The sequence below is a fragment of the Perissodus microlepis genome, chromosome 3 (assembly GCF_051167445.1).
Source record: "Perissodus microlepis isolate ML-2025 ecotype Zambia chromosome 3, ASM5116744v1, whole genome shotgun sequence".
Taxonomy (NCBI): Eukaryota; Metazoa; Chordata; class Actinopteri; order Cichliformes; family Cichlidae; genus Perissodus; species Perissodus microlepis.
This window is the reverse complement of record NC_140463.1, coordinates 31450127-31463071: the sequence shown is the minus strand read 5'-3', so window position 1 is coordinate 31463071 and position 12945 is coordinate 31450127. Positions and strand designations below refer to the sequence as shown.

General features: G+C 38.4%; 1 protein-coding gene across 1 annotated transcript; it reads right to left on the bottom strand.

Annotated features, from left to right (window-relative positions):
- Positions 1-319: 319 nt before the first annotated feature.
- Positions 320-5986, bottom strand: LOC146391195 (uncharacterized). The gene is made up of 9 exons (XM_084924058.1): positions 5892-5986; positions 5420-5514; positions 5142-5286; positions 4706-4812; positions 4205-4254; positions 3097-3218; positions 2757-2860; positions 1436-1565; positions 320-1099 (listed from the first exon to the last, which is right to left on the bottom strand). Exons 1-9 carry the CDS (start codon positions 5953-5955, stop codon positions 960-962), a joined length of 957 nt encoding a protein of 318 aa, XP_084780184.1. The 5' UTR covers positions 5956-5986; the 3' UTR covers positions 320-959.
- Between the last annotated feature and the right edge of the window lie 6959 nt (positions 5987-12945).

Below are 12945 nucleotides of genomic sequence, written 5' to 3'. Positions count from 1 at the left end.
TAAATTTGTTATCAGAAAATGTGGTTTAGTTGTGCCAATGTTGATTTTAAAGTATTTACAGAAACAGCTAAACTAGTATAATAATCAGGATAAGGTGGAAATTTCCTCAGAGAACGTTTCTTTGAGATTACATAATGGAACGTTTTGCATTTATTTTTTTCATTGACAGTCTGATTTCTCTGAGACAGTCTTCTATTTTATCAAAGTTAAATGATGCAAACCACGAGGAAGCCAGATTCCTATTTATTTCTTCCACATTTAGCTTTGAGTCATTAAATATATTCTGAAAAAGATTTACTTAATTGTTGTGATTGTTAACTGAACAAAACATGTCACAGAAAATGAACAATTACGTTTTAAAATATAATCTAGGATCATTTGTGAATTACAGTGTTTACATACAGACATCAGTGAGCCGAACAATAACATTTGGTGATGTGCATTTATTCATGTACATTGTAAAAAGATAATGTATCACATAGGAAATTGACAATCAATGTGTTCCTTTGTTTCAGTATTTACTTTGTGGAGGTTCATCTGTGTATAGTTACATTTATTCTAATTTCTTCCTGTAACAATAATAATATGAGCTTCCTTACTGATTGTTTGTATCCTCTGTTTCAGACAGTGGATCTATGTGATGTCAGTGAGACTAAATAATCCTAATATTGTCATCTCAGGCACACACCTCTGACTGTGAAAACAGAAGCCCCAGAAACTTGGTAATAAAATAAAACAAAACTTTTGCACCTCAATTAATCATTATTAATATGTAATACTGAATAAGTGCTGACTATAGGTATGATAGGAGGCGTAAAATGTGAAGAAAGTACAAAGGAGAAGGAAAGCCATAGATGCAAGACTTCAATCAGAATTTTGTGTTTTGTTCTTTACATGTATTTATGGTTCGGTATATCCTATAAATTTGATGTAATCAGATGAATTCATGATGGACTCCTTCATCCTCCGTGAACCATAATCACCGCCTGCACTTTTTTGCCGGCTTTAATTTTGTATTGTGTCACTGGTGCAAAGTCGTTGTCCAGTGGCATGCCATCAATGTGCAGCTTCATATCATCCTTAGTGTCTCCTACAACAGCTTAACAGAGGACAGAGAGGATTTTACTTTACAGTCTTTAGAATAAACATAGCTACAAATATGTCATCAATAATTATACCATGTTCCCTGCATTAAAGTGAGCCACATCAGAGTGATTGTCAGTAAAGGTGATCCGTAGCAGTTAATTAATAATATAATAATATATTTTTATTATGAATAATAATAAAAAATAATTTCAAGAAAAAATCTTCCAAGGCATTTGCACTTCATAAAATTTTATTGATTCTTTTAAATAATAAAAAAATGAATGTAGAGTCGTTAAGCACTGATCATTATAATTTTTATTTATTTGTTAACAATTTTTAGGTTACTTACATTCCTTTATGAGCATTTTTAGCACTTCCTCTTTGAGAAGGCTCACAGTCATTTCTTGCAGCTGTTTAGCGCTCAGAGGCATCACGCGCCTCCGACCATCAGGCAAGATAATGAAGACTTCTAAAAGCATCTGAAAGTTATGAGAGGAAACGGTTACTACCTTTGTTTAACAGCGCTTAACACATTTATTAGATCACATATCATAAAAAAAGGAAAACAGAAATAGTTTAGAAACCTGTCTTCTCTTTTCAGTGAATGCTCTATGTGCAACCGTTTTGAAATGGAGTGAGGAAACTCGGTTCATGTTTTTATACCAAAATATTAAGTTAAAATAAAAATGTAAACTAAACATTTACACAGAAATGAATTATAATTTATTCCATGTGATATTAAATTTGTGCTGGGCATAGGTGTGACAGGAGCCTTAAAATGAGAAGGAAGCTCAAATTAATGATGGACCCCTTCCACCTCCCTGAACCATAATCACCTGCACAGTTGAGCCAGCTTTGATTCCGCAATCAGCCAGCAATGCAGAGGGGTTGTCCAGTGTCTTGCCTTCAACTTGCAGAATGACATGTTTCTCAGTGTATCCTACACACACAGTATTAAACAGGTTTGAGTAACTGTATGTGCAACAATTAAAAAATTAAAAAAAATCTTTGAAGGTGTTTGCACTCCACTTCACAACATTTAATAGTTTTTTTGGTAAAATAAACAACAACAAAAAACAAAAAGAAAACAGGTTTTAGGGACAGTTGATTATATCCTCATTAAAGACTGTAGGTTAGATCATTATTTATTTAATGTATCAGTTTTCAGTTCTTAGGTTATTAATCATGGATGGCCCACACTCTCAGTATGTCTTCTTTGAACTGGCTTACAGTCATACTTTGCAGCTGTCCAGGGCAAAGCATCATTGACAACCTCCAACCATCAGGCAAGATAATGAAGACTTCTAAAAGCATCTGAAAGTTATGAGAGGAGACGGTTACTACCTTTGTTTAACAGCGCTTAACACATTTATTAGATCACATATCATAAAAAAGGAAAACACAAATACTTTAGAAACCTGTCTTCTCTTTTCAGTGAATGCTCTATGTGCAACCGTTTTGAAATGGAGTGATGAAACTCAGTTCATGTTTTTATACCAAAATATTAAGTTAAAATAAAAATGTAAACTAAACATTTACACAGAAATAAATTATAATTTATTCCATGTGATATTAAATTTGTGCTGGGCATAGGTGTGACAGGAGCCTTAAAATGAGAAGAAAGCTCAAATTAATGATGGACCCCTTCCACCTCCCTGAACCTTAATCACCTGCACAGTTGAGCCGGCTTTGATTCCGCAATCAGCCAGCAATGCAGAGGGGTTGTCCAGTGTCTTGCCTTCAACTTGCAGAATGACATGTTTCTCAGTGTATCCTACACACACACAGTATTAAACGGGTTTGAGTAACTTATGTGCAACATTAAAAAAATAAAATAAAATCTTTGAACTTTGCACTCCACTTCACAACATTTAATAGTTTTTTTGTAAAATAAACAACAACAAAAAACAAAAAGAAAACACGTTTTAGGGTCAGTTGATCATATCCTCATTGAGGACTGTAGGTCATTTTTTTTTTAATGTATCAGTTTTCAGTTCTTAGGTTATTTACCATGGATGGCCCACACTCTCAGTATGTCCTCTTTGAACTGGCTTACAGTCATACTCTGCAGTTGTCTGGGGCACAGCATCATCGAAAACCTCCGACCATCAGGCAAGATAATGCCGAGTTTATGTCTGTGAAGGTTCTCAGTCATCCAGGTCATCGTAGTCAAAGGAGCTTGCAAAGAAAAGTGTCTGGACTTCTTTAAGTTGCTTGAAGACGTTTCACCTCTCATCCAAGAAGCTTCTTCAGTTCAAAGGTCAAATGGTGGGGAGTCCCAGATATAAACCTAGTGGGAGTATCCCCCCCGCAGAGGGACAAAAGGACCCCCTGATGAGCCTCTAATCGCCTGAGCCAAGGTGTGAAACTGGGTGTGGGTCCCAATCAGCCAGGGTTTCGGGTGAGCTCATTGTGAAACCTGGCCCCACCTTATCATGCGAATTCCTGAGGTCAGATGGCCCAGGATGTGAGTGGGCGTTAAGGCGTCTGGGAAGGGATCTCAAAACTGGATTATAGATGGCAGACAGTTGGTGTCGTAAACCACCGCCTCTGTTCAAAGATGGTCGCTCACAGTGGACATAGATGGCTTCTTTCACTCCTCTTTCAAACCATCTGTCCTCTCTGTCCAAAATGTGAACATTGGCATCCTCGAAAGAGTGACCTTTGTCCTTTAGATGCAGACGGACTGCTGAGTCTTGTCCTGTGCAGGTGGCTCTTCTATGTTGTGCCATGCGCTTGTGAAGTGGCTGTTTGGTCTCTCCAATGTAGAGGTCTGGGCATTCCTCGCTGCACTGTACACCCACTCACATCCTGGGCCATCTGACCTCAGGAATTCGCATGATAAGGTGGGGCCAGGTTTCACAATGAGCTCACCCGAAACCCTGGTTGATTGGGACCCACACCCAGTTTCATACCTTGGCTCAGGCGATTAGAGGCTCATCAGGGGGTCCTTTTGTCCCTCTGCGGGGGGGATACTCCCACTAGGTTTAAATCTGGGACTCTCCACCATTTGACCTTAGAACTGAAGAAGCTTCTCGGATGAGAGGTGAAACGTCTTCAAGCAACTTAAAGAAGTCCAGACGCTTTTCTTTCCAAGCTCCTTTGAATGCCGAGTTTACAATTTTCCTTGTTTAGGGGGGGAACTTGTGATCTTTCTAGGTTCTCTGTCTGAAGGTTATGAGGGGTAACAGTTAGTACCTTTTCTAAACAGCGCTTAACATTTTTTATACCACATATCATGGAGACAAAAGAAAACGCAAATATTTTAGCGACATGTCACCGCTTTTCAGTGAGCCCTCGACGTCCAGCTATTTTGAACTGTAGTGAGGAACTTCAGACTTAGTTCATGTTTTTAAAAAAATATGATATTAAAATAAAGATGTCAGATAAAAATGTTCACTTCAATGAATTATTATCTATTCAGTTTAATACAGAATTAGCATAAGTATGACAGGAGCCGTAAAATGCGACAAAAGTGCAAAGGGGAGCAAAAGCAAAAGATGCCACACTTCAATCAGAATCGTGCATCTTTTTCTTTACGTGTATTTATGATTCATGAATTTGATGTAGTCAGATGAATTAATGATGGACTCCTTCACCCTCTGTTAACGTTCCTCACCATCTGTACAGTTGAGCCGGCTTTGATCCCGTATTTTTTCACTGGTGCAGAGTCATCATCCAGTGGCTTGCCATCAACCAGAAGCCTGATATTATCCTTATTGTATCCTAAACACACATAACACCGGACAGGGAGGATTTTACTTTGCAGCCTTTAAACTAAATATAGCTACAAATGTGTCATAAATAATTATATTATGTTCCCTACATTAGAGTGAACTGCATGAGAGTTTGATTGTAAATAAAGGTGATCCTTAGCAGTTAGCAGTTGAGCCGTTTTATTAGTAACTATAATATAATATAATATAATATAATATAATATAATATAATATAATATATGAAGAGATTAAGAAATTATTAAGAAATTTGAATATAGAGTTTTTAAGTGCTGATAACTATAATTTTAATGTATTTATTTTCTGTTTTACGTTACTTACCTTTTTTGATGAGCATTTTCTGCACTTCCTCTTTGAAAATGCTCACAATCATTACTTGCAGCTGTATGGCGCTCAGGAGCATCAGACACCTTTGACCATTAGCCAAGATAACGAAGATTTCACACATTGCCTTGGTTAGGAGCATCTGAAGGTTATGAGAGGTGACAGTTAGTATCTTTGTTTGTAGTATTAAATCAGCGCTGAGTATAGGTGTGACAGGAGCCTTAAAATGTGAAGAATGCTCAAATTAATGATGGACTCCTTCAGCCTCTACTTACCATCCTCACCATCTGCTCAGCTGAGCCAGGCTCGGCAGTGGACAGTGGTGCAGAGTCGTGGTCCAGTGACTTTCCTCCATATTTCTTAGTGTATTCTAAACACACATAGCACAGAGAGAATTTTACTTTGCAGTTTTTAGACTAAATATAGCTACAAATACGTTTTAAATAATTATACCATGCCCCCTGCATTAGAGTGAACCACAACAGAGAATATTTTAAAAATTAAAAAAAAGAAAATAAAGGTGACTAGAAGCAGTTAGCAGGTCAGCAATTTTATTCATATTATCTGATACCTAAGTGTATCCGTAGGTACAACATTACAAAAAACAAATATGTGAACGTGCTTTCGCTTCACAAAATTTCACAGATTTTTTTGTAAATAGCAAACAAACACGTTTTAAGACATTTGAATATAGACTTATTAAATTACTAATAATTACACATTTATTTCAGTTTTTATATTACTTACGTTTCAGCAGACTTTTCTTCAACCCCCACCGGTAGTGGGGGTTCATAGCATCGACTGCCGCCATTGCTTTGTTTAGAAAGTGAGGCTGCGATCCTTTCAGGTTCTCCGTCTGAAGGTTATGTGAGTCGACGGCGTGTTTATATTATTTATAGACTCGCGGGTGGGTGTTACCTGTTCGTTGTTTCATTTTCAAAGGGAAATAACATTGCACACATTATTATTATCATTCATCTGACTCTACTGTGGGTATTATCAACACACCTTTAAAATTCAAAGTGAAAGCATTTTTGTGCATTTTTTCTGTTGTTTCCCATACAAATAATTTCTTATTACTCATGTCTTTTTCATTTACTAAGAAAGATATTTTCAGTTGTTTAAACAGTGCTTAACAAACAGTGCTTATTATGCCACGTGCCATAAAAAAGAAAACGCAAACCTGTCTCTGCTTCTCAGTATGTCCTCGATGTGCAACCATTTTGAACTGGAGTGAGGAACTTACACTCACTTCATAGTTTTATACCAAAATATGACGCAGCACATTGGACTACTCTGAAAAGCCAGAAATTAATCAAACACAAAATTCAATCACTGAAAACATTCAGTTTAGCAGTTCAGGCAAGCAGCTATAATTTGGGGTCTTATAAATAATAATAGTGTTTTACTATTTTTTCTTACTTTTTATAAAACAGTAACTTAGCAAACAATGACTGAGAACCTTCACAGACATATTTCCCTAAACTTTGGGAGGAACACCCTTCAATTGGTGTGGAAGTATAAAAAGGAATCAAGGAAACTAGCGGATTATAGGAACAATCTCCGCATCAACCTAAGATACAGACAAACTAGAGTCGTTCCCAAGAGTTTGTGCCTTGGATTCATGGTCAGGGGACACAGAGCTGAGTTGATTCTAGGGAGAGCACAAAACAACTTCTAAGTGAAAGGATAAGACAGGTCCATTTCACTGTTGATGCCCTCCGGACCAAATTAGCCAGACTCTGCAGGAAGTGAAAACACTTCTACCCTCCCCTATCTTGTAAACAAGGCTCAGCAGGCCCAACTCACTAAAGGAAAAGAAAGACAACTCAGGAAATTTCACACTTTACTAACAAAAATTAGAGCCTACGCCACACAGAGGAGAACAGGAAGACTTCACAACTGAAGGCAGTCAGGAAAAATTCAATAATAATGAGGGCTGTATTGAAAAGAGCAAGTAACTGCTTTGGCTAGGGGAAAAGCATGTAGCTAAAAAACTAAACTAAACTCCAGTCCAGTGGAATAGCAAAGAAAGATGACAAAAAATGATTACTTATGATTACTTTTAGAGGGTCCCACCTGAAAATGAAGCAGCTAATGAAAGAGGTGAAGAGAGAAAGATGGCAGCTTGGTCAGCATTAGTGGCCTCTATAATGTATGCAAATACATGTGGGTTGGAATCCCCGCCCCTCAAGCGCGCCCCCAGAAGACAAAACAGAACCAGCAGATTGAAACTGAACAAAGAGAATTGTAAGAAAAACAAATAAATTGTAAGCGGAAACAAAAAAATTATAGTTTCAATTATTTATTTTTTTACTTTCAATACAAGATTTTTCAGTACATTTATTTCAGTTAGAATAATTTTTTTTCAGTTTCAATATTTTGTCAGTTTCATTTTAAGTTGGCATCAATGCTTAAACAAAATTGAATAAATAAAACATGCAGTTCATTTACATAATTTAATTTCAAATTACAAAACAAAGTATCCCTGAAATTAAAAATACAAGTAACACGACGTTTAATATAAAGTTTAGGGAATTCGGGGTGACCATTTCTATTCTGTGTTTATCATTTGTACTGCGTGATTCGGGCTAAACGCAGCAAAAAATTTAAGAAATTTGTGTTTGGGTCTGATTAATTATTTCTTTTTTGTGCTTCTTGGCAATAAAGGAAAACAAATTTGTGGGTTGAGCAGCAGAGTGAGTATCAAATCTTCTGAGCCAATGCTAAACAACTCCAAACTTTGACCTTTCGATCCAGCTGCTATAGGCAGAATCTGGACTCATTGCAGAATATAATGTTCCACCACATCTTCTGGTTCCAGTGAATCATTTTGGGAATAACAATACAAACTGGTCCGAGTGCAGGGCAGTGACTGACTGTGTAGAGAGCCGTCTGCCAGATCATCCTGCAAACCTTGACCATAAATCTGTAGCTACAGCCTAAAGTTCTCCTCAGTGCTGACACTGAGAGCAAACTTGTTCACTTTGGGGTTTGTCTCAGACATTCCCCTGTTATACTTGGCCTTGAATTTGGAGATGGTACTGGGGCTCGCTCCAAATAATGCTGCAGCTTGGTTTTGCAGAGCACCAGCTTGAAGTTGCCCCATGGCAGTAATGTTGATCACAATACCTGGAAAATCATTGTAGAAAAAAATCTCCTTATTAAATCAAATGTTGTCATTCAGATGAGAACTGGAAATTACCTAACACACCCTCATCAGTCTCATATGTAACCACAACAATGTTTGGTATTTTTCTGGGTTTTTGTCTGCTTCACATCCGGCTTGTTGTGCCAAATGATGGCTATGAGAGAATGCATTAGCTGTGTTGTATAACCATATAAATAATAAAACTTTTTAACATCCAGTTTGATGTACATTCAGAACACAACAGTGGCAAAAGCAACACAATAAGCCCACAAACTCTCAGAGTAAGATAACTACATGGTACAATGTTCCAAAAGTAGTGCAATAAAACCCATAAATCATAAATAAATAAACCTGGACTCTCCGGAGCACTGAGGGCTTAAGTAAAATATGTATAAAATAATCATGATCGCTAATCTGCAGTCACATGCCTTCCTATTACTGCTGGAGAGAAACCGAAAGTAATAAAGATTAAATAAATAAAGAATTTTAGGAGCATTGCCTGGTGTGTGCAGAGGGCAGGTTCAGTGTTTACTGTTCATTCAAACAGATGAAAGGATAACCGATTGGCAGCAATCGGAGCAAAAAGAAGGGAGACTTAACACAGAGATATGACTGTCTGTGTTTGTGGTTTTGCCATGAAAACAAACGTTTCATGTGTGCAGCAGAGTATGTTGTTGCAAAGAGCAAGGTAATGAATGGCTTACTGTGACATGAGGCATGCACCAATTACAGAGTTTGACCAGTTTAAGGATTTGTAAGATCTTCCCACAGATTTTCACTGAAATAGAAAAGTAATGTGAGCTTCAGCTTTTCTTTTTTTTTTGTATCTCCAAAAGTTGATTCTGTTCATCTGGATGTAGCAAGTGACTTCTTCAGTAACCTGCAGTCAGCGGAGACTGAAGAAGTCACTTGGATGAGTGACGAAACATTTCTCCCACAAACGCTACCTCCAGATGAACAGAATCAACTTTTGGAGATTTACTTACCTGGATGGTTGAGCATGCATCAAGACGTTCTTTTTTTTGTAGTTTATATTGAAGCCTAATGTCTGGTTCAGGTCATTATTTGGTTTCTCACTGTTCAACTTTACTGGCTGTAAAACAACCTCAGTATTTTCCCTCTAAAGAACAAAAGTACAATATGTTCTTTCATCAAAAGCTGAATGATGTCTGGTTAGTGCATGTCTTTCTTAAAAGAAGTTCACATGTCATTTGGTGCACAGCCCCACCTTGTGGCAGTAGGAAAAGTACTTTTTAGGTACTCCGTGAACTATAAATGTATATGAACTGCAGTATATCCGGTATCTGTGATTAATGGTCCTTTATTAGAAAAAGACTGATTCAGGTACTAATGTGATATGTGGAATGCTAACTGACACTGATAAACCCATCAAGACTTTTAAATGTAATTAAATAAGCTTTAGTTGATAAAACTGCTGGTGGTGCTTTATTGTAGTTTTAATATGTTGATGTTGAAAAGAATCAGCTTGGTTGCAAGAGTTAAATAACTTTAACTGTGTTCAAATTAACTTCCATGTAGTCATTCATATTAACTATAGACTAGAGGACTTAATGAAATGCTCCAACATTTAATCTCTACCTGCTGGTGGCTGTCGGGATGTGAATATTTACTTGTAATGTTCACTGAAGTTCCTTACAGAGCACAGCTTCAGTTGCTGACATATAGAAATATAAATGAAATATAGATTAGATGGGAAAATTACCTTCACATGGTCTTTTTAGACCTTGCCAACGCCTTTGTGTCAGTTCCGCATGAGATCTTGTGGATGGCCTTCAACTATTTCAGCGTACCAAACCACATCACAGGACTGGTCAAGACCTACTTTCAGGATTTACAGTTTTGTGTCACAGCTGAGAACACCACCTGGGAATTGGAGTAATGGCAGGCTGCACGATTTCCCCTCTGGCATTTATCATGGCAATGGAGTTGGTCATGCGGGGATCTCGGTGGGTAAGAAAGGAAAACTGACAGCCAAGCAATTCTAGATCAGTGGAGAACCAATTCCAACAGTCTTAGAGAAGCCCATAAAGAGCCTGGGACGGTGGTACAATGCAGACCTCAATGATACGTGGCAACTAGAACAACTAAGGCAGAACTTGGCTAATGACCTCCGAGGACAGAGGCTGGAAGATTAAGGTGCGCCCAGTGGAAGTGGGGTCCGGGGATTTGTTTCCAGTGCCACAGCAAAACAGCTTAGAGAGATTGGGATCAGAGGACAGACGCAACACCAGTCACTGGCTATGGCTAGAAAGAGCTGACATCACTTGGGCAGCTAAGACAGCCAGCTAACCGCGAAACACACGCCCAGGATTGATTGTCCCGTGGTGGGCCTGCCTCAACAGAGGGCGTCAAAAGGGTGAAATATAACATTAGAAATTTTGCTGGTTGCTGTCTATCAACTGTCTTAGGGCCTCCTGGGGACTATGCAGTTAACCTCATGGTAGTGAAACCAAAAGGAGGAATGAAAGAAAAGAAAAATGTTCCACTCTTCTCTCCTCTTCTCTTCTTCCCTTTTCTGGGAGGCAGTGGGGAGGTAGAGCATACAGCCTGATCCGGCTGGGAGGTGTGGGAAGCCAGCTTGGGCGCCCCCCTTCCGGCTCTATTCTCTGCTCTCTCCTATATTGTCCCTTTTGTCTTACTCCTCTCTATCACCTTTTCTATCCCTTTGAAGAAGTGAGGCTCCATAAATTCTAAAGAGGTTAGTATTATTTCTCAGTTGCAGTGAATAGATAGAAAATAAACTGTAGAAAACTAAACAGCAGAAAGAAGAAGAGAAATAACAATTTAGCATAAACCAGTGACACACTCCGGGGCCTGATCAACCCTGGCAGGCCCTCCTTGGATGAGGGTGTCTAATGATAATGGCCGAAACACCCGAAGAATCCAAGGTCCACTACGGACGATGCGTCCCAAATTTTAATATGATAATCTAGACCAGATATCTAATTCCTAAACCTAACCAAGGAAAAAAATTGCAGATTAGCTTGGGTATAAGACCGAAAGTTGAGACACACAGCAATGTGTGCCGCTGGTAAAGCTTCTGGGCTGCCTCATAATAGCCACCCCTCAAGATTTTCTCCATTTAAAGCAATGCATTATCAGGGATTGTAACATCTAGTCCTTTTACTGAATCAGATGGGAAAATTATAGTTGATTCAGTGGCCTGTACATTAATACTTTAGAGCAAGGGTTTCACACTTCAGTCCTCGAGGGCCAGTGTCCTGAAACGTTTACATGTTTCCTTGCTGCAGGTGGGGTGGATGTGGATCTTTCTGCAATTTCTGTGTGTGTGTGCTAAGCTTCATCCACTGTTTACAAAAGCACATTCTCTCTTCTGGTACTGCACTGGCAGTGTGTTTGGGATCATCGGGTGATGATGGTGGATCAAAATTTGATCATACTTTTCTACATCCATAATGCTGCTAAATTTTTTTATATCTATTCAAAATCTAGAGCAACAGTCTAGTTTAGTCTGAGAGTCCAAAGTCCAGCTGATTATAAACTCCTTTTACTGAAAACCAAATGGAATCCAGAGGCAGTGATTGCAGTAGCAGCTCCGGGCGATCCAGAGATTATTATAATTAACAGAAATCGGTTCTCAACTCTATTAATACAAATACAGCAGTGACAAACTAAAAAAACACAATAAAAATCAGACACAATTAAAACAATAAAAAGCAATTTTAAAAATCTGTATAAAATGACTTTTTAAAATGACAAAACAAAGCTGATACTGAATACTTAGGTATGCTCAGTTAATGAGTTTGAATTTGAGTCTAACAGTAACAAAATTTATATAGACTTATTCTAACTTTAAAACAATGAGCCACTTACTCATGATAACCAGTACTGACACCTCCTGACTAGAGGCCAAAAATTAAGCAAAGAAGAACAAAAACATTGGCTGTATCCCAATTCAGGGTCTGCAGCCTTAAAGTACGCAGCCTCAACGATCCTCAAGGGCCGCGTACTAAAGACCGCTAAGGCCCGAAATGCGAGGCTTGTGAAATGGGACGGTCTAGCCTCCGTTGCGCTGCCCAGGTTGCCTAGCAACCATGATACTAACAGCTGGAAACGTTCTATACAGCATTGTTTGACAGAAATGAAGGAGAAAATCTTTTGTTCATTTGTTTGTTTCTTTCTACATGAGCTTTGATCATTCTCTGTAAGATTAAGCTCAGCTATTGAACGGCGTATATTTTAAAGTAAAGGCTTTAAAACCAAGTTAGTACAAACGTCACTAATGTCACATAACTTTGCCGACATGTGGCCAACAGTAATGTTTTAATGTTCTTCGTTATTAAACATTTGCACATAAATAAGTGACATAATATTCAGCACTTACTTAAAGTTTACTCTTCGGGCGCCCCTCATCCGCCGTTTTTTTCCGGCAAAATTATCCACACCCACCACCGCGCTATGCATTCTGGGATATGTTAGGCCACGAAGTCTACACCGCCACGTCCTTAAAATTCAGGGAAATGAAGGACGCATTTGAGGGCCGCATTTCGAGCAGCCTTCGAATTGGGACAGCCTTCGTCGCGTCGCTGTGACGTAATCGGCCTTAAAATGCAGCCTTTAAGGCTGCAGACCCTGAATTGGGATACAGCCATCGATTTGTTTTGAACT